The sequence below is a fragment of the Neopsephotus bourkii genome, unplaced genomic scaffold (genome assembly GCF_033783945.1).
Source record: "Neopsephotus bourkii isolate Nb327-2 ecotype Australia unplaced genomic scaffold, CSIRO-AGI_Nbou_v1 NB_1052, whole genome shotgun sequence".
NCBI classification, from domain to species: domain Eukaryota; kingdom Metazoa; phylum Chordata; class Aves; order Psittaciformes; family Psittacidae; genus Neopsephotus; species Neopsephotus bourkii.
Window position 1 is genome coordinate 742,742 of NW_026901541.1, and position 20,963 is coordinate 763,704.

The 20,963-nt window shown below is 38.5% G+C and overlaps 1 protein-coding gene across 1 annotated transcript in view; it reads right to left on the reverse strand.

Moving 5' to 3' along the window:
- Positions 1 to 1,533: 1,533 nt before the first annotated feature.
- The window catches only part of RAP2A (RAP2A, member of RAS oncogene family), a 32,495-nt gene continuing 13,065 nt past the window's right edge, over positions 1,534 to 20,963 (reverse strand). Inside the window, exon 2 of the mRNA XM_061361111.1 lies at positions 1,534 to 5,528. Coding sequence (XP_061217095.1) covers positions 5,291 to 5,528 — 238 coding nt within the window. The 3' untranslated portion in view covers positions 1,534 to 5,290. The remainder of the gene's footprint in view (positions 5,529 to 20,963) is intronic.

Consider the following 20,963-nt stretch of genomic DNA (forward strand, 5'->3'; position numbering starts at 1 on the left):
ATAGGCATAAAATGTAGTAAATCTTGCACAGATGCAACTCTGAATACAGTTACGTAGCCCAGCCAATGAGGCTGTGCTTTTATGGTCACTTTTCAAGTAGAAGTGCCATTTGAAAATATTAAAAGACCACATTATGAGTGTAATTGTAAGAGCAGAGTCAAAACAAGGAAGACATTTTAAATGTTATATTAACTTGGTACTTTTCACCTCCAATGCGAGAGGGTAAGAAAAACGTGTTGACCATCAGACAAAGCCCAAGTAACAACCAGAGTCAAACTCCAGATATGTTTACACAGGCATTAACTGACCTCCCTATGAAGAAAGATGAGAAACCTGCAGCTCAAAACATGGGCAAATTCTGTGACAGATAAACAGAAAAGGTCTTTCTGTGGATTTTATGGCAAAACAGTAATAACGTATAACATGTATCTACATGCTTTTTTTTAAATAAAGCTTTCTCAGAAAGTTAATGAATTTCCTTTTGTTTCCTACAAAAGAAGGGGGTGGGGAGGGGACACACAACAGAAAGCATTTATTAAGAGTACAATATTCAAAGTTTTCTAGTTGTTATTTGAAAACAGAGTGTCCCACACTGACAGTTCGGGGCTTTTTGAACTGTTCAAAACAGCCCGGTGAATTCCTGTTGTTCCTCTATAGGGATCTTCTCAGGCAAAACAAAAGGCTATTACTAAATTAATAGGACTGCAAGAACCCATCAGCACAAGTTTCCCCGGAACTGGTTTACAGAATGAATGGACAAATCAAAACCATAAAATTACCAGTATGTGTCAGCCTTCTACATTATCTATAGAACTAGGAGCTTTTAAGATGTGCCAGCCTCAGGCTTCTTGTCCCTTATGGCATGTGTGACATGAAAACAACTGACTACCAAGCAACTATCATTACTGAAAACAGGGTATTTTAGGGATACTGGCATGACTAAAATGTAACTGCTGATCAGTGCCAATTAGCCAGAATAATCCTGTTAGCATTAGCTCAACTGTTCATTTGTAAATCTCTGCAACCCTAATTGTATTTGAAGTTCTTTCTAACACTAACTCCTTTTGTATAGTGGTGAAAGCCTGCAAAACACTCATCAACTGAACAGCTGATAGAACAAGCAATCCTTTCTTAACCCTTTGCAAACTCAACCTTATAAAAGTAGTTCTGCATATCAACTATATGCATATACTGACTAAATTTGTACATCATTTTATTACACTTTACAATAAGCACTATTCTCTTGCCATATTTTATCCCTCTAAGTAACCAACCAAAAATAACCCTTTGCTATGGCTCTTTATCAAGCTTATACTTTAAATCATAACATTTATTCACCCATGAAAAATAAAGAGTGTTTGATTTTAACATATTGTTATTTAATTTGTACAAGAAGAGCATTTTGGCAAAAAATCATGGCTGAGCTGCAAATAGCTGACAGTGATGTTTGAATTCACTGGGTAGCCCTCATCAGCTTTGGATGAGCTTTTTGATCAAAACAAAATGGAAAATACAAGAAAGATGCAAGGGAGATTTCATTAAATAAATTTATTTGTTAAAATAATTTAACTCCAAATACAACTGCTGAGTTTGCATTGAGTTCTATGTACAATTCTTGGTTTATCTGAAACATCAAGGTTTAAACAACTGACATTGTTACAAAACAAACTGTTGCCCCACTTTAAGTTGCCAGTTGTATTAGAGCTCGACAATTAACTGTGAAATACATTAATTCACCCCTAGGAAACTCCAAATCAACAGCGTTAAGCCTGATTCCAGAACCCACTTCAGTCTTCCTTCAAACCCTGATCAAGAATTAACAGATGCACAACAATGCAGATAAAAGCCTCCTGCAGTTGTCAAACATTTGCTTTTGTTGTGGAGTTTCATAATTAAAGCCTAACCAGTGCTTTGACAGCACACTGGTAAAAATAAAATAAAAGAAAATAAAAAACAAACATGCACAAAACCCCCCAACCAAATGGCTGACATCTTTAGGCAACATTCTATACAGGAAAGCAAATACCAGTAGTTTTCCCACAGAAAAGTAATGGCAACTGTAGCACTGGGATTAGGGAGAGGCTAGAACCAGAATAGAAAATGTCACCAAAATGTTTCTTGGTGCTCTGAAGGGGAGGTGGGGGGACAGACACAATTGGAAAAAAACCCAAAAACCAAAATCCAATGCAATTATGTTTTATACTCTTGATCTGATTCTGGTTTGTTCACTTTGACTAGTTTTTGTGTATTTTTAAGGGAAAGAGGAAACAGTTGCTCTCACTATCATAGCTTAAAAGAATAAAAGTTGCAACTTTAAAAAAAACCAAACCAACAAAACTGCAGAAATGCTGTCTTTGTAGAAAAGTACAAGAACAGCCAAAGGAAAAGTGGGTCTTTGGAACAAATCATAACATTTTTAAGGCATGTTATAAGAAACTTTCAAATACTAGAATTGGTAATCCTATCAGGGTACAAACTACACTATGACCCAAGATCAATGTCTCCTGCAGGGTGGCCATGCAGCGGCCGCATGGTTCCCTCACCTCCCTTCCTGCTACCCCTGTCATTTGAAAAATCTCTGTTGAGTGCAACTGTCATTGATTCAAGCTCCACTATCTTCACATTAGTGGAAATACAAATAGTGCATAACTACTTCCTCGGAACTATACAGTGAAAAACAACACTTAGGCTTCCCCCCCCCGCCACGTTGTGTGGTAGCTTACATACAGCTGATGCTTTTGGAAATGTAAGAGCATAATGAGGGAACAAGACTGGGAGATATTTTCATTAATATTTTCTGTTAAAAATTCACTGTGCATTTTCCCCTATATTAAAAGCCCATCTGTTTTGTATTATGAACTTCATGTTAGGCTGCTCATATTGTACTTCATGCCATTTTCTTGGTGGATGAACAATCTGTGAGGTAAGATTTTAACATCTCTGTAAATAACATTGCATAACACGTACTTCCAACTCAGTTTCAAATTTAGGTTTGGTAGGGGTTTGTTTTGGTTTTTTTGAGTGCTTATGCAGTGATCTCACACTGACAAGCTGTTTTACAGATAGGTTGTTCTGCTCAATAAACCCTTTCCCAATCTAGATACTATGAAAATTGAAATATCATTAATTGAACATCTTGCATCTTGCTTAAGCATGGTGGCTCACGCAATGGGCGGGCAGGGGGGTAAGAGAACATTCATACCATCTAGTTTAGGCATATTAGTTGTGTGAATTGGAGGACCAAAGTTAAAAGCCTAAGTTTGCTATACTGTCAATGGAAAGAGGTAGGTGCCTCTAGGAGGGCGATTCAGAGCACCCAAAATGGGCATTCAGATGCCAGAAATAAACAGTGTGCCTATCTCCCGAAGAGAACAAAGTACAGTAACAAAAGCTCGGCAAGGTAGATGGGAAACGGGCTACATTTACGTTCTAGTAAGGCTTAATGTTTTGTGACATCTAATGCCCTTCAATACATTGGTTATGGAAAGGTCTTGAAAGATTAAGGGCAGAGATGGCCAGTTCTCTTCCATGAATATGATTTCCTTTAGTTACCATCCAATGAACTATAATTCAAAATGTTAAGGACATTTATGTATGGAGAACTGCAAAGCGCTTTGTACTCAAGTTTCCTTTGTAGCAGATGAGAGCGTTTTAGGAAGTTCTGCAGATAGAGGCAAAACTCTCGAACCTAACTCCAATTACAGCATTTCTAAGGGCCATATACACACACACATACACACTCAACACACACACACACACCCCAGCACCCCTGTTTTCACTCATTTAAACACAAGGAACTACACTGTTACTGCACAAGATTGAAAAACTAATAAACACATGGTGTTATTTAGACTACAGGCTCAGTGACTCTGTATTTTTATGGCCAATTTTACCCATAAAAGAACCAGCTCAAGACAATCTCTCCAGCATTTAAAATCTAAACATTGTGATTGAAAACGTTTCTATACTTTGATTGTAAGACTTCGGAATAGGTATTTCTGTGCCATTAGTCATGCAAATGATAAATACTTCACTGCTATGAAACTAGCAAGTCAGAGCTCGAGCATCCTTTCAAAATAAAATATTTGCTCCCACCACTTAACACACCAATAATTGGGGCAACCTTTGAATAGTGTGTCAGGCAATTAAAGAGCCATTTCCACACTCACCTAAGGAATTACAACTGTAACTATTTCACCTCTGAACCAAAAGATTTCACATGGTTATTCAATTTAAGTTTTCATCCTTAAAGCTATCAAATAGCAAACTTGATTTTCAAAGCTTAGTTGGGGATCACACCAGAGAATGTAGCCCTTGAAGGCAAGAAAAACCGTTTTCTTCAACAAACTTAAAAATGCAGGATGTTCATACTGTCCCACGAGGTTTCTGCAGAAGGGAACATATGGATGCAACATGGCTTAATTTTCCTTACAAGATGGTACTAGTTATTCTATTAAAGTGTTCCTTGTTAGTAAGGCTCAGCAATTTTTTTTCATCACAGTTGCTTCCTCCTGGTTCAGTAAAGTGATAAATAAAGATGCTTCCTGCTTTGTAAACAGAGGGTTTGTTTGGCTTTTTGCAGACCAAAACCTGAAGCGATCCTCCATTTTTGAGCAGCAAAATGAAAGATTTAAAACATTCCAATGCCAGACTGTTTCTTCACCCGTCATTGTTTTCGGATCTTGCCTCTCATTTCACACACTGATTCAATGTTTTCCATTTCAAGATGTGGGATAAAGTGTAGAAATAATAGCATTGATTTTGAAAACAATCCAAACTATATAGGTCTCTGGTAGCCTCTTAACACTGTCAGAAGTTCTGGTGAAATCAACGTATTTGACTGAACAAACTTGGCCACAAGTGACAGCGCATGTCCTGAAGCATGGCGATGAGATGCTGAAAGACTTGGTTCTCCTTCCACGCTTATACTAGCTGGGAACGGTCTTCAGAGATATTCTCTTCATTGTTTTTGTTCCAAAAGTTTTCCAGCTTCAAAAATAGCTGCTGTCTGAGATGGCAACACGTGTACTTTTGACTGGAATGACCCTGTAGATCAACTGGCTGTGCCATAAAATTGCAGGTGCTCAAAGGGAAAAACGGGTGAGATGTGGTCATTTAACCCAATTATATTCAGAGTCAGTGATTGACTTCCAATGCTCAGCTCTGAGTTAATGTTGCTACTTCACTACAGATGTATTTCAAGTGACCCACAAACCAGGAAGTGAAGTAGACAGTTTTACCACCTTACAAAATTTCTGCAAATTAAGTCCAGGTTAGGTCATTTTTAATGCTATTGTATATTACATGCAGAACAGCATGGATCATCTTTGTCTGGCTGTGCTGCATAGTTCATTTGTCTAACGATTTCCGCAAAGAGCTCATCCACCATTGTTTTACTTTTAGCAGAGGTCTCCATAAAGGGGCAGCCCCATTCTTCAGCTAAGGCTCTGCCTTCACTCAATGATACTTCTCTCTCACTTTCCAGGTCCACTTTATTACCAACCAGAATTACTGGCACCTTCTCATACCTAGAGTTTAAAAACAAGAACACAAAAACAGCAATAATTATATTTTTAAAATGGCAATATTTTAAATGTAAACGTCCATTTGCAAATAGTACAGACCCAACAGGAAAGAGACATTTGGATAATCTGAAAATTTGACGTTGAAAACATACTTTGTAAATGTAACATTGCAGCAATTTGTGCACATCTCTTTCCCCCCCAGAGATTTGTTAAAGTTCTAAGCAATGCTCCCTCCTCTGAATTTTCTTCCCTAACAGAAAATCTGCCAGGAATGCTTCCCCAGTACAAAATCCAAGGAATCTAGTAATATTTTCCATGTTCGCAACCTCAGGGTCTAAGAACAAGATGGATGTCCAGCTCTCCCTTTAACATTACATCCTCCTCCCTGAACAGGTATCATGCTGTATTTCCTGCTTGTGAGAAGGATGCACCATTGTCCCTTTCAAGGGTAATTTGTTTAATATATCTGGAACTCATATTAGCAACAAAAGGGAAAAAAACAAAGAGCCAGTAAATTAATTTGAAATTTCAGGAAATGTAGCCCGCTTCCAGGTACTGTATATATGACAGCATTGTTATATAAAAATATGTATAAGCTAATATAGAATACACAATTGACCCTAGCTGATACTGAATATACAACTGTCCATTGTAGCATTCACATCGTTATGCCGGTTAAATAATCTGGAGAAAAAAAAAAACGTTGCAGGCAATATTATCCCAGTTCTTCATAATCAACTTGACAGCACAGTAGATCACATAAGCTATGAGAGAATTTATTACTTTGCACCTCCTTGTGAAGGCATTCTTGCCAATTTGTTTTGAAGTTAAAATGCCTGCCTTCCTTTCCCCAACCCCATCCTAACAAGCATAAACCCTTCTTCAGACATGGAACTAAATAAGTGTTCAGTCAGGTTTTAAATTTACATATTTGCCATAGCAAAGAAGAAAACACTGGGCCTATTTCCAAAACACTCTTACACAGGTTTTCTGATGAAAGTAACGAGGACTGACAAAAAAACCTGATTATGGCTTTTAGCACTTAAACTAAACTAAGATCTAAGAGAAACAAGATGGTTCACTCTCCATTTAAACCTGATTTTCTACTTCATATTAGCTTACTAGTACTGCTTTGGGTCAAATCGGTTAAGATGAAGCTGCGGACAGACAACAGTCATTGCTGACAACTGCAGCAGTTGGGGATGTCACTGTCCTTAAGCTTTCATTACTCCTTCACCCCTACACCCACCCTCCCTGACTTCCAGGCAGGGCAGCAGAGCAGAGCTGGTGCATATGCCTCAGCTGGTTGAAGGAAACATCCATCAGCTTGCCACAACCTACCAGCCATGATAAACTCAACTGTTGAGTTTTCCTGCACTGGAACAGAGAACCTACATGTTCCTGTCTGCTCCTCTGCAAGGAGAGTGGGATTCCACAGAGTCAGAAAGGGTAAAAGGGCAGGAACTTCTCAGACTACCTCAGCAACTCTTACACCACCACAGCAGTATAAAAAGTTGGTCCAACCATGTCATAAGAGGCAGCTGAAATTTTAAACTTCATTACGTCTCTTTGATAACTATGAGAATGACATTTAATCCACAGTCCAGGGCTGTGGTCAATAACTGTAGAGAATTCCCTTCTCTCTCACAATTTATCCTATCCTTGTTTACCATCTGAAGAGACACAATACATTTCTTACTCTGTGGATACACAGTATTTAGCACAATGATTCCTTTGGAACTCTTACAAGAGCTAAGCTGCCATTAAGTACTAAAATACACACAAGCATCTTGAAGTCTGTCCTCCCGCGTTTCAACACACGATAGCATAGTTTTTAATTACATAAGATGGATGGCATTCAAGAGATAAGACAGCAATCCAATATTTCTTTTTATCTTTGCTGTTCAGATTGCATGTGTCCTATTGTATTTGCTGTACAGCATTAAAAAAACCTTCAATAAAAGTGCAGTCAGGTACATCTTCCCTGCATCAGGTTAAGAAAGCTAAAGCCCTGGTAGAATTAAATCTGGCCAAGGACATCAAGGGCAACAAGAAAAACTTCCACAGGTGCATCAGTGATAAAAGCAAGATAAAGGGAAACAGTGGGTCATCTCTGGAAGGAAACAGGCGATCTGGCTATCTGGGATATGGAGATGGCTGAGGTACTCAGTGACTTTTTTGCCTTGGTCTTCACCAGCAAGTGCTCCTCCAGGCACAGAAAGAAAGACAGGGACTGGAAGAATGAACTGTAGGATAAGACCAAGTTCAAGAACATCTAAGGAACCAGAAGTTCATGGGACCTGATGAGATGCATCTGCAGGTCCTGAGGGAACTGGTAGATGAAGTAGCTTAGCCACTATCCATCCTATTTGAGAAATGATGGCAGTCCAGTGAAGTTTGCGATGACACCAAGCTGTGTGGTTCAGCTGATACGCTGGAGGGAAGGAATGCCATCCAGAGGGACCTCGACACACTTGTGAGGTGGGCTGATGCCAACCTCATAAAGTTTAACCATGACAAGTGCAAGGTCCTACACCTGGGTCGGAGCAATCCCAGGCACAGCTACAGGCTGGGCAGAGAAGAGATTCAGAGCAGCCCTGCGGGGAAGGACTTGGGGGTGCTGGTTGATGAGAAAATGAACATGAGCCGGCTTCAGTGTGCGCTTGCAGCCCAGAAAGCCAACCGTATCCTGGGCTGCGTCAAAAGGAGTGTGACCAGCAGGTCAAAGGAGGTGATCCTGCCCCTTTATTCTGCTCTCCTGAGACCTTACTTGGAGTATTGTGTGCAGTTCTGGTGTCCTCAACATAAACAGGACATGGATCTGTTGGAACAAGTCCAGAGGAGGGCCACGAAGATGATCACGGGACTGGAGGACCTCCTGTATGAAGACAGGCTGAGAAAGTTGGGGCTGTTCAGCCTGGAGAAGAGAAGGCTGTGTGGAGACCTCATAGCAGCCTTCCAGTATCTGAAGGGGTCCTATAGGGATACTGGGGAGGGACTCTTCATTAGGGACTGTAGCGACAGGACAAGGGGTAATGGGGTAAAACTTAAACAGGGGAAGTTTAGATTGGATATCAGGAGGAAACTCTATCCTGTTAGGGTGGTGAGGCACTGGCATGGGTTGCCCAAGGAAGCTGTGAATGCTCCATCCCTGACAGTGTTCAAGGCCAGGTTGGACAAAGCCTTGGGTGATATGGTTTAGAGCAAGGTGTCCCTGCCCATGGCAGGGGGGTTGAAACTTGATGATCTTAAGGTCCTTTCCAACCCTAACTATTCTATGAGTCTAAGTTCCCACTGACTGGAAAAGGAGAAACATAAAGGGAGGAATGCACACTTGTTGCAGATTTACAGCTAGTTCCACTGATACATTCAGGTGCTTTAAAAGGTTTAGGAACCCTAGGAAAGCTGAGCAACTTCATGTCAGAAGATATTATGAGTACTCAGTAGCTGGAAAATGGAGCTGTTAAAATAGTGAAGTTTCATACTGCAGAACAAAAGAATAAGGATAGATATGAAAAGTCTAATTTAATTTATTTGCACAGCACCACCTAGGTACTATTAGGTAGAGAAGATAGAAGGATTCTTCCGTATTCAATTTTCTTGCTTTTGCCTTTTGCATTTACCTTATTCCCTATCTAACTTGATCACCTAAAATGAGATGAGAATCCTACATTCATCTTACAATCCAGATTTGTCCAATAACCACTTCACAACACCAAATTTTGTAAGAAAAAGTTTCTGCAAAACTTTTATGATGTCATCAAATATCTGGTATTTTGATATTCTCCAGCCTATCAAGGTCGCACTGAATGTCAGTTGAGTAATCAACTTTACATAAAACTCCTTTTTTATACATGTATATTGTGTGTGACAAATATTTTAGATTTTAATGGAAAAGTATATATACTTATGTTTGCATAATATGTACGTAATATGCACAGAAACCGTCTATAATATACACACACACAGAGTCATGCATTTTTTCTTTTTACATAGAAAAGTCAGTATCCGTTATCCATAATAATGGAGGTTGGAACACGGCAAATAATGGGAAAGCAGTCCATGGATACTGAGCAGAAGATTAGCTTCAGTACAGGCTTATGAGCTCCAGTTCAGTATCAGTCCTGACAGACCCAAGCAAGTAGGGAAGAGTCAGACCATGCACCTGTGTATTGAATTCTCCAAATACCAAGATGATGATTCATTGACTGCATGTTGAACAGCGCCACACATGAACTAAAAAGTCTTCACAGAAACTATATGGTTACATGTAGTGGCTCCAGCCTCTGCTTGCCTTCTTCATTCAAGAATCCTTAAGGGTCTCCACACTGTACTTCTGGTACACTGTGGAAACCCTAGCTTTGAACTAAATAAAGATCTACAGGTTCTGAAGTCCAAGCTGGCTCTCTACCCTTTACCTCCCAACACTGCAGAATCTCTTGCTTCAGTTGGTATCCTGGGCAAATTTATCTCTGATGAGTACAAGAGAGATCCCTGGCTCAACATGCTCCCTACCACACTTGCTGATCTTGCTGGAGGCAACTTTTGCCTGTTCCTGGAGGCTCCACTTGCTATTTGCAGAGCTTTGTATTGGCCAGATGCTGGCACACCCATCACTGAGGTGGTGTGCGGCAGCACAGGCCCGCAGTGGGAAAGGGTGATTTCTCAGATGTGAGATTAGAAAGTTCTAATGAAATCTGAAGGGTAGAAGGCTTTTCACAGGCTTTTCATCCTGTTGAATTTCAGTGACCCAAGAAGAAATAACTTCTTTACAAAGGAAAAGAGCCACCTTGCAATGCCCAATCAGCAGTACAAAACCCTTCCACACAACCACAAGAAAATCAAATCCAGGAATTCATAAGTCCCTCTGAAAGCTTCAAGTAGGATCTAACCTGCACACATATACTTTTAGCAGAGCAAAAGAAATAAGACCACACCACCTATACTAAAATCCTGAAAAGCCAGATTGCTGCTGCTATCACAGAACATGTGAGAGGGCAGCTCAATTACATGCGGGAGCTGGGCAGAGGTCTTGCCTTTGAGTGCAGCCCATTTTCCCCTGCCTCACCCCTTAGCACTGGAGAAGTGGCACAGCTCTGCTCCTTGTTCCTCGACCACGAAAATCCAATTTGCTTAGTACTGCTGAAAAGCTTTGAGCAGCACTGATCATCCCTAATGAAAAGCATGATGGCCACCTGAAAATGGGAACTCTTGCCTGTTTCATCTGTATCATTGCAGCACGGGATGTATTCTAGGGCGAGCATCATAGCAGAGGCTGTAAGAAATATACTCAAATGCAGCATAGGAGGGCTTGACTTTTCAAGACCTCTTCAGAAACAGATTTTTGTTTGCAGAATGAATTTAAAGAACAAGGACTTCACTCTGTTTCAACAATCTCACTATCTTAAGCTCCAATATGACAGAGAGCAGTGGCAATTCCTGAAGAGATAACACAACTGCAGTCACAGCCCCATGAAAGACACTCGTGCAGAGTCAAATACCATTATACCTAGGATATCACTGCTGGCAAGATACACTTATTTCTCTATAAAAGATAACTAGCATGTATTTTACAGTCCCACATAACTCTTCCGTGCTAAGAACCACTTTTAATGAGCTTCTGGGACCATCAGACCACAGCAAAACCCTCAGTCTTCCCAAGGATGGACATCATAGCCACACAAAATCAATAAATACACACTTTAAATGTTTTATGTGGCCCAGCTATACACCACTGACCACACAGTGACAGCTTATATATTTTACCTTACATCACACAGCACATACAACATCCACATTTCTGTTTAGATTAATATGCATACCTTGAATAACAGCTTAAAACATTTAGAAAGCCTCAAGATGAATGGTATGTAAATGACTTTCAGAGATTTTTTTCTTTTACCTCCCATTTTTTTCCTACCTCCAATCTTATTCAGAGAAAGAAAACATGGGCAGTACCTGACATCACATTGAATCTCTTTTACAAGGTACTTTTCAGATTTGTGGTTGGAGCTGTCATTGGATAAAAACAAAGATGATGTGCAGTGAAAATATAATAAAAGTGAAGAATAAGAGAGTAAGAATTAAAAACATGTGGACCAAAGCTAATAAACTGATCTGATTCACTTTAACTGCGCTAGAGATTACCCAGCACCCCTAACGTGGAGGAAGAAAAGTGTGCCGGAGCAGTACAAGAGAAGACATTAAAACTTTAAATGGGTTCCTGCTTTCTAGCTTTACATTCTGCTAAGTGTTGCATCTTTCCTAGGTTTTTTACCTGAGTTTCATATCAGAGGCAAATATGTTCAACCAAAATGCAGAAATTTGCTGAATAATAAAACCAAATTAAGACAAAAAAAATCCCACATATACTCTTAAAGACTATTTCTTATAACTACCCTCTGTCCTGAAGAAGTTTATGGAAAGATGCATGATTTCTATCTTTACATGTTAAATACTGGGGACACTGAAATGCATCTACCCATGATAACTACTGCTAATCATCAAAAAGGATCTCTAGTACTAAGCCACCTTTATCATCTTCTACTTCTTTTAAGTGTATTTCTGGCAATTTCATAGTATTTCAAAATGGAAAATGATTTACGGGATGAAGATATTAGGGACAATGATGATGCAAATAATATCAGAGAGCCAGTAAAAATAATTATGCTTAATTTTAGACTTACAAAAAAAATTGTGGTGAGAATCCTGCCAAAATACACAGTAAAAGAATTCTGGGCAATATGAACTAAAGTACCAGAAATGGCAGTTAAATCAATTAGATTGTTTACAAATTCATACATAAATATTACTAAACATTTTGTAACGTAACTGCAAAGTTTGATTGTCTACAGTAAAATCTGTCAGAATTTGAACTAGAAGTTTCCTCATCTAGAGAAAGGACATCTTCCAAGTTGTTCCATCAAGACTTTTTCTTATCCTGTTCACACAGTTCTTTGGACATTTACTACAGAATCCTCAATAGTTAAAAACTCACATTGGCTCCAGAAGTTCCCTAGACAGTTGGTGTACACTAGCCTGATCCTGAGCCTCTCAAACACTAGGGTGACAGGAAGCAAGACCACAGAATTGTCAAGGGGAAAACAATCTTAACGTTTTGTTGAAAGCTTCAAAATCTTGAACGAAAGCAGCAGGAGAAATATAAATGTACTTCTAAAGCGATTTCCACCTCAAGAAATTCAGCCACAGAAGACATTTCACTTTTTCCAAACTCAGCTACTTTGTATTTTGGTTGCTTTAAAAATTTTAACATTGAGTTAAATCAACAGCAGGGGCTCAGTCTGCAGAGCTCTCTTTTTTCCATGGAGTCCTGCAATGAAGATGCACCTGTATCTCTATAAATATATGGAATGTGTCAGGAGATAGATATGCAAACCTAAAAATAAGTAGGTTTCTGTAAGTTTGAGCACTTTGCTCTCTAATGAAAATTATTACAGATTCTCAGGCAAATCCATACAGAACAGCTGTAAACCCCCATCATTCTGATGCAAACAAGTAATTCCAGTTTATTAATTAATTGCATTTAATATTCAGTTTTGTAAGCTATATTGTGTGAGGATTTCATTACTTTAGCAACAACTCCCAAGTGAAAAAAAAAAAAAAGTAGTCTTAAAATAATTTTTATAAATGAGAGGTTGTTAAAGAGCTTATTGGAAGTCCCACTGCAATTAGGCAGCTGAGTCATGAATTAGCTTGCTATGAAGAACAGTGCATAGCCTAATTGCATGACTAGGGATCTAACATTTTATTCTAGGCTTTGACATGAACTATAGCCTTTGGGAAACAAACTCTTCAGATGGATAGGCTGAGGTATATAAAGTCAGGATAAACATACTTACTCATATGACAGAAAATTAAATAATAATTGTAAAACAACTTGAAGACTAATATTCGACTAATAAATAAGCACCACACCGTATAACTTTTCAGGAGGCTTCAGAAATTATCTCTGTTCTTATACATGAAACTTTCTGGAAATAACCACCTCAAGTTAAATAAAATACTTTAAAATCCTGTGGTTGTTACAGTCAGATTACACTTCCCAATTTGATTTCAAGGTCTAGGAAAAGCCTCAACCGATGTCTGTTCTGCTCAAATTGTTTTGCAGGCTCACCCTTGGTGCTGTGCTTGTAAGAGATTAGAAGAAATAGTTCTCTTCCAAACAAAAGCCCAAGAAACAAGAACAACAAAACCCAAGGTAACAACACACTATATATGTTTATTTCCCAACTGTTACTACAAGTACTTTCAACCAAAGCACTTAAACACATCTAGGCAGCTTACAGCCAAGACCTTCCAATGGACAAGAATGGTGGACAGTAGTCCCCAGTACACATACTGAAAAGCCATCTACTAAACCTACATTCCTTTGCTGCAACAGAAGCAACAGAAAGATGCATTTCATTTCTGTATGAAGGACACTAAAGAACTTTCTAAGTAATTTCCAATCACTTCAGAGAGAAACCCTTATCTGTAGAGGAACTTCCCCACCTAAGACCTCCAGGGAATTCAAATAACTATAAACTCCTTCCATGTGTTCAGGCTGCTTCTGCAAGTCGATATAGCCTATCTTCAGCTCTGCCACCATCTTGCATGATAAAACAGCAGAAACACCCACAAATTCAATTGCCTGGCAACATGCTCTATGGGAGAAGAGTTCAGTATTCACTAAAGGGAACTCCTAAAGAAAAATCTCTGATCATTAAGGGAAACCTTTTCTCATCAAGTTTGCAGAGCTCCATGAACGTTTAATTTCAAGGGACATGGTTTATCATTTCCTCTCTAAGTAAAGCTTTGGCATAGGAAGTGCCAGGCAAACAGGACTTTTGAGTGCTGGGGCTGACAACAAGTAGTCTACGATAGGAATAACAGCAGTTCTCATCTACTGGCATTTTGGATGCTTAAAAGCCTTCACAAACAAGAGGTTAGCTTTCATCTTAAACAGGACACCTCTCCCTAGTATCTATCTACCATTAAAATTCATACCTGACACAGTTTATTACCAAGTTTAAGTTTAGTACCTAAGTAACTACTCAATATCTACCTCTTTGCAGCAGGCTTGCTCTGAGCACATCCAAACAATATTTTTGATATTTTAATCCTTGGGTTCCCTCTCTATGCCAATCAAAATTCTTGTTTTATATAATCAAGCATTAACATCATCTTGCTACAACCCCAAAGTGCTTATCTCATTTAGCAATTTACAAAACACTGGGATTTTCAAATAAACTATACTAAGGAGCAGAAAATTCTTAAGAAGCAATAACCACACATTTCAATTTTATATAAAATGCAAGTGTTTTACCTGACATTTTCCATCATGACTAACTCTCTTGTTTCTAAAAAGCAATATATACTCATATCTATACTCAGTTCACACTGAAAGAATTCTTGCTGTCAAGAAAACTTGACATGTCAAGAAAATCATCAACAGATTAGGAGGTACAGTATGGGTGCTTAAGTTCAAGGTTCTTGCTCAAAATTCCCAGATGCTAAAGCCAAGCATCTAATTTTTAGAAAATTGCTGCTACTAGCTGTAGGAATGGCTCAACATCTTAAAAGCAGGCTTCATATTTAATTGAAAAAATTATTCTTAATGACTGTATTAGTTTTCTGACCTTAAATATTTAAGCCATATGCCATGCTAATATACTCATTCCAATATAATAAGCATGACTGGATATGTCAAGGTTTTCAGTACCTACCAAATGTACAAGACATGGAAGACACTAAAATTAGAGACTACCATTTATCTTCTATTCATAATTTAAAGTCTTAGATAATTCTCTAAAATGACCATTTTTTTCAGACACAACCATTCATAATTAAACTTCATCTTCCGACACCTTGCGGAAAACACATTAAACATCAGAGAGGAGCGCTGACATGCAATTTAAGAGATGTGGATTCAGTTCCATACCCTGTTACAGACTACCTGTGCAATTTCTAGCAAGTCCCTTGAACTCTGTACCTCTGTTCTCCATCTGAAGAAAACAAGTTGTCAGCTTTAGCTTCTGAAAGCCTATGGCATGTAAACACATCAACAGCAATAGAGGCAACCTGAACATCAAAAGATGCACTAGCAACTTTGCTTGCTTTTCAAGAGAAAAAAAACCTGCATTCTACCGCTATTCTTAGCAGTAGGCTATGTAGCACCACAAAACTTCAGGTTTTCTTTACAAGTCTTGAGAACAGATACATCAGGGTAGATTTTGCACCAACATCAAGCTTGCCAGCGGAAAGAATAAAGCTATTGGACTAGGTGTGCCTTGGACCAGCAGCAAGAACACCAACTTAGTGGACAAAGCCAAGGCTGATTCTTCAACACCACTGGCTTGAGCAAAAACTGCAAGGGTTCACAATATCTTAAACATATGCTGACACTGAGGGATTTCTCCTTGTTCTTGCTTCTCTGTCAGAACTTGTAAAAGGTCAAAAAGCCTACCTATTCTGATGACGTGTGCAAAGGCAATGAAAAATGCAGATACCTATTAAAAGCAATATAAGCCTCTTGTACGCCATACAGCAAGTCTATATGCAAACCTTTAGATGAGTTACTATAGTACTTCAAATATACTGTAAACTTTCTGCACAAGGAAGCACTGACAAAGATGAGGGAGGAGAAGGAAGGAGACCAAACAGATTGGTACCAATTCAGGTATATCAGTTTATGCTTTGTAGCTGGGTTAAAGAAAAATCTTCGAGACAAAGATAAAATATAATATATGAAGCAGCATCCAGCCCTTCTATAAAGCAAAGACTCTGGGAAGTAATTTATCAGATCAATGGTAGGTCTAGTTTCTTACAGATTTGGTCAATGCTGATATCAAGAGCTCTAGTTTTTCCTTCTGCCTGCAACTCTTCCCCTTGCCATTCTCCGGTCTATAATTAGGGCTGAGCACATACCAGAGTTTCCTCCACAACTACAGCACTGACAGGGTGTCCTTCCCACAACAATTCACATACAATTTACTCATTATTCAGATTTCCAGACATTGAATCACAGAGCCACTGGGGCAGGAAAGGACCTTGGGAAGTCTCTAGTTCAATATGCTGCTCAGAGCAGGGTCAGCCAGGAGATCTCAGCCAGCTTGCTCAGGGCCATGTACACTCTTGAAAACCTCCAAAGACAGACCTTCTACAACCTCTTTGGAAACTTGCTTTAGTGTTTAGTTAGCTTTGCTACAGAATTCAAAGCTTACTGGTAGGTAATAGAGGAAGATGAGACAAGCAGATGACTGAGCTGCATAAGGCTTGTTTCCATAGAAAATGGGCTGAGAAACAAATGCCAAAGCTATACAAATATTTATAGCCATTTATATAGAGGAACTGATAGTCATACTTACAGGACTCAAGATAGGCATATATGCTAGAACTCTGAAAGCAAAGTGAATTAACCAGATTTTACAGAATTAACTAAAGTTCAAGCAGAAGTTAATGACAACTTCAATCTCTTTATCCTGTATCTTTAAACTATAGAAAAATACTCAACTAGCAAAAATACTCAAATGCATATGCATTTTAAAAGGGCCAGAAGACTATAGTCCTGTGAGGTACTATTTTACTCTTCAAAGTGAATATGCTCTTATATTCCTTTAAACAATTCATAATCACTGATAAAAATCCCACTGCAAAACTTAAACAATTCTAATAGGATTTTCTCTAGCTCATTAAAATCACACTTTCACAGTCTTCAAGAATAGGCCTTAGAATTAATTCAAAACCTTCTTAGTAGCATCACCTGTTTCCAGAGGATTAGAGTTCAGTAAGGATCTTGTCATGCTGTCCAGTCAACTACACCGAAAGCAACAGTTTCTCTTCCACATTAAGGTAAGAACCTTCTCACTCCGTGAAGTCAAAGCTGATGACTTTCAGCACTACCCAGATCCAGCCTCTGAAAACATGGGCAAGCCTTTGAAAACGTAGGCAAGTCTGGATCACAAAATTCACCTGTGATAATTTGACTGCCACCATCTGATCTGCAGAATCAAGCATTACATATGCCTATAACCTACATTTCCATAGTGGTTTTTAGTTAGTTACTTTTTAAAGAATTTGACCTTTTGCAATGAATCCACCTTCAGGTCACTAAAATTCCAGGAAAAGTAAAATAAAAATAATGGCATTAAGAGACGAACAACCTGGCATAAATTTCTGCTCTCTCATCAGTCCCCAAGTAGAAGCTAAGTCAGGTAGATACCATAGTTTATATGATATTGCATAGCATGAAGAGAATTTGTGTGTCTAGTAGAAAGCAGACACTTCGTTGTTGCCGTAGTAACCAAAGAGGAATACAGCTTAATGTCCTTCAAGCTAATAAAAATATCCTACAATGCATACAAGAAAACTGCAAAAAATGCTCTGTTGAGACTGATTTTCCTCACAACAGTATGATTAGGTTATTACTCTGGATATTTTTCAGAAGATAGAAAATTTTACAGAAACTACGCAAGTGGCCATACTGCTACAGTGAAACAATTTAGGAGAAAATAGTACAAGTTTTATAGTTTCCTTTTACTTCAGAAGTAGCATTATGACTCCATAACCTTTTGACTGTAGTCAAGCCCTCTTGCCAATACAAAATTTGTCACCAAGAAAGAAAAAAACCAGACATGAATCTGAAGGCCTTGACTAGTTTCATCAGCAGATGCTCTAAAAGCCTCTTCACTCCTGCTGAGTTTCTACCAGAACATTTGACTTTCAACTTTAGAAAGAAAAACATTCTGTCATGACTTCAGAAAGATGGTGGCCCTTATCTTAGAGGATAATTTATCTAATTAATGTAAGTCTGGTTTAAATAACTGGAATGCCTGAATAAACAGAGCACCAAGGTTTTCTTTTCCACAGTTTTCAGAAGTGACCTCTATCTTTGACAATACAACTTCGTAACTCTAGCAATTTGATTCAAAAAAAGCACATTGACTAGGTTAAGTGAAACTTTCCGTATCTGAAGATGAATATACAAGAATAAGAGCTTCCAAAATCATGTGGGGGTTTTGTTATTTGTTTTGGGGTTTTTTGTTAAGTTTTGGTTCAACTTTATAAAATACTGCCTCTCAGCATACTACCTCTATGTGGTGGATATAAAGTATGACTTACTGATAAACTCTCCTCTATGTTGAGAATAAGCTTCAAAAATAGTTTTCTTAGGAGCTGTTTCTTTTTTTTCCATTCTTCCTGTAATAAGACATTTGTCAATTAAACAACAGCACACTACTTCATTCTAAATCAGCATCCAGAATATATTCAAAGACTTGAAACTAATGTTTACCCATATTTGTATCCAGAACTTTCCTAGTAAAAACTTGTTTATAAAATTACATCAAATATGGAGTATCTAGCTCATAAAACAGTAAAGTCTAAGCATTTTATTCTTCCTCACATGTGTATATACGTCTCAAATCTAACATTTGAGTAACTCTTGAAATGAAGTCTGCTAGAATGAGGAAATCTGATATATTCATCGTCTCAGATGTTGAGCTATTTATATGTTAACTATTGTACAAATGTTAATTTCTTTGGGTCTAGTCTAGGCTAAAAAAGCTCCCTTTTCCCAGAAGAATTTTACTAAGCTGTTTGACAGCCATGTTATTGCCTACAAAGATATTTTGTAACATTCAGTCATCTTGAAGTCCATTTTATCTTGCTCAACTCACCTTAACCCTATCAGCTATTAGGCCATGCCTGCACCAGCAAGGCCACCCTCTGGGACTCCATCACCACACAGCTACCTACACCACTGCAACTCTGGGATTTTAAGTCACCTGGCTGCTTTGGCCAGTGTCAAAGCTGTGCCAGCAATGGAGGGGGTGCACCAGGTCAGAGCCCAAGGCTCCTGGCTGTCAGCTTCCCTACAGCACTGAAGCACCTCTGTGCTGGCTGTATGCTGGCTGATAACCTGTGTCACCCAAAGAGATGGCTACTTAGGTGAACTGATGGAAAGGATAGGCTTTGCTATCAGACTGAAAAAGCAATGAGCGCATGCATATGAGAGAGGCAAAGAGAGAGAAAAAGAATGAAAACCTTCACAGGAGGCTATTTTACTTACTGTCATTATTTCTCAGAAGGGGATAAAACAAATAAGCCAGGCCAACCTAAATAATTTCTTCAAGATGTTGCAAATTCCCACATGGGCACCAATTTTAATATTGCTTAAATTAGGCAGGAAACAAATAATGTGGCTTCATATTGGTTTAACCAGACTTGTTCAGAAAGTAGCTTAGTGACAAAATTTTCATATGTGGACAAAGCCTATTTTAAATAGAAGATGACTGCTAAACCTTGTGAAATCCACATCTTGGTTTTTTGTCCTGACCCCACAGGCTGGAGGACTGAAAAACTCCTCTGTACATATATGCATATATGTACATTTTAACTGTCTCTCAGTAAACTTAAAGTGGCAGCATTTAGGTAGGTAACAGCTTGACACCTTAGATGCTAAACTATTAAATACATTATTATGAGAAACAAAATACTACCACAATATTTAAATGTCTGTTTGACACGTTCCAGGTACAGAAAGGATGACAATTTGTATATGTAACCCTCAAAAGTGACAGTAATAATGATAAGAAAGTATTTGAGAAAGTTGGATTTCTTTCAAGAAAGAGCCTATATGTAAAGGTACCGCATACCTTAGTGTCCATTATACCTTCTTCATTGAATCACTAATTGCTAACTAGAATTTCCTGAAATTGTCCACTAATTATTTTTTCCACATTAAGTTGTCCTATGCAGAAAGGCCATTTCAATTAATATGAAGGTGTGTGCGTGGGTGTGAAGCCCAGACTGTTCCCAGTCCTTTTAATCTAACCACATTTCTTGCTGACAGACAGAAAGTCTTTCAAAAGGAAGGCGTTTTGATCATCTCTGGGAGAGGAATGTAGACTTCAATTACCAGTCCAATTATCCCAGCTAGGAAGGCAATACAATTGTTTAATTTTAGAGTAATAAGGGACTTTCAAGGTGTGCCTTCTCAGCTTTCTTCCAAGTTTGAGCTTTCCATTGTCCCTTTCTGGCAGATGAAGCCACCATGATGGCAGTCACTACTTCTGAATAAAACCATCTGGAGGAGAATTCAGCATACACGAAATTCAATGATTTCAGACGTTCAGGTTATTTGTTTTCTGTCTTCAATATGCTCATCTCAAGTTAAAAAAGGATGCGGTTTTGGATATTTTAGCCAAATACAGTTTATGAGGGTTAGAACAAGACAAACAATATCCTGCAATAAACAGCAAATGGTACTGAATGACCCAAGGTCTTGAGAAACCATGGAAAGAATAGAGAGTAAACTTTGTTTTCCAAATCCAATTTTCTTTGGTATGTTGAGTCTACAAGGTAGCAACTCTTCCCTGAGGTAAAAACTTTGTAACTAGAGGTTTGGTTTTTTTTCCCTCAATGTGTCCCTATCAAGCC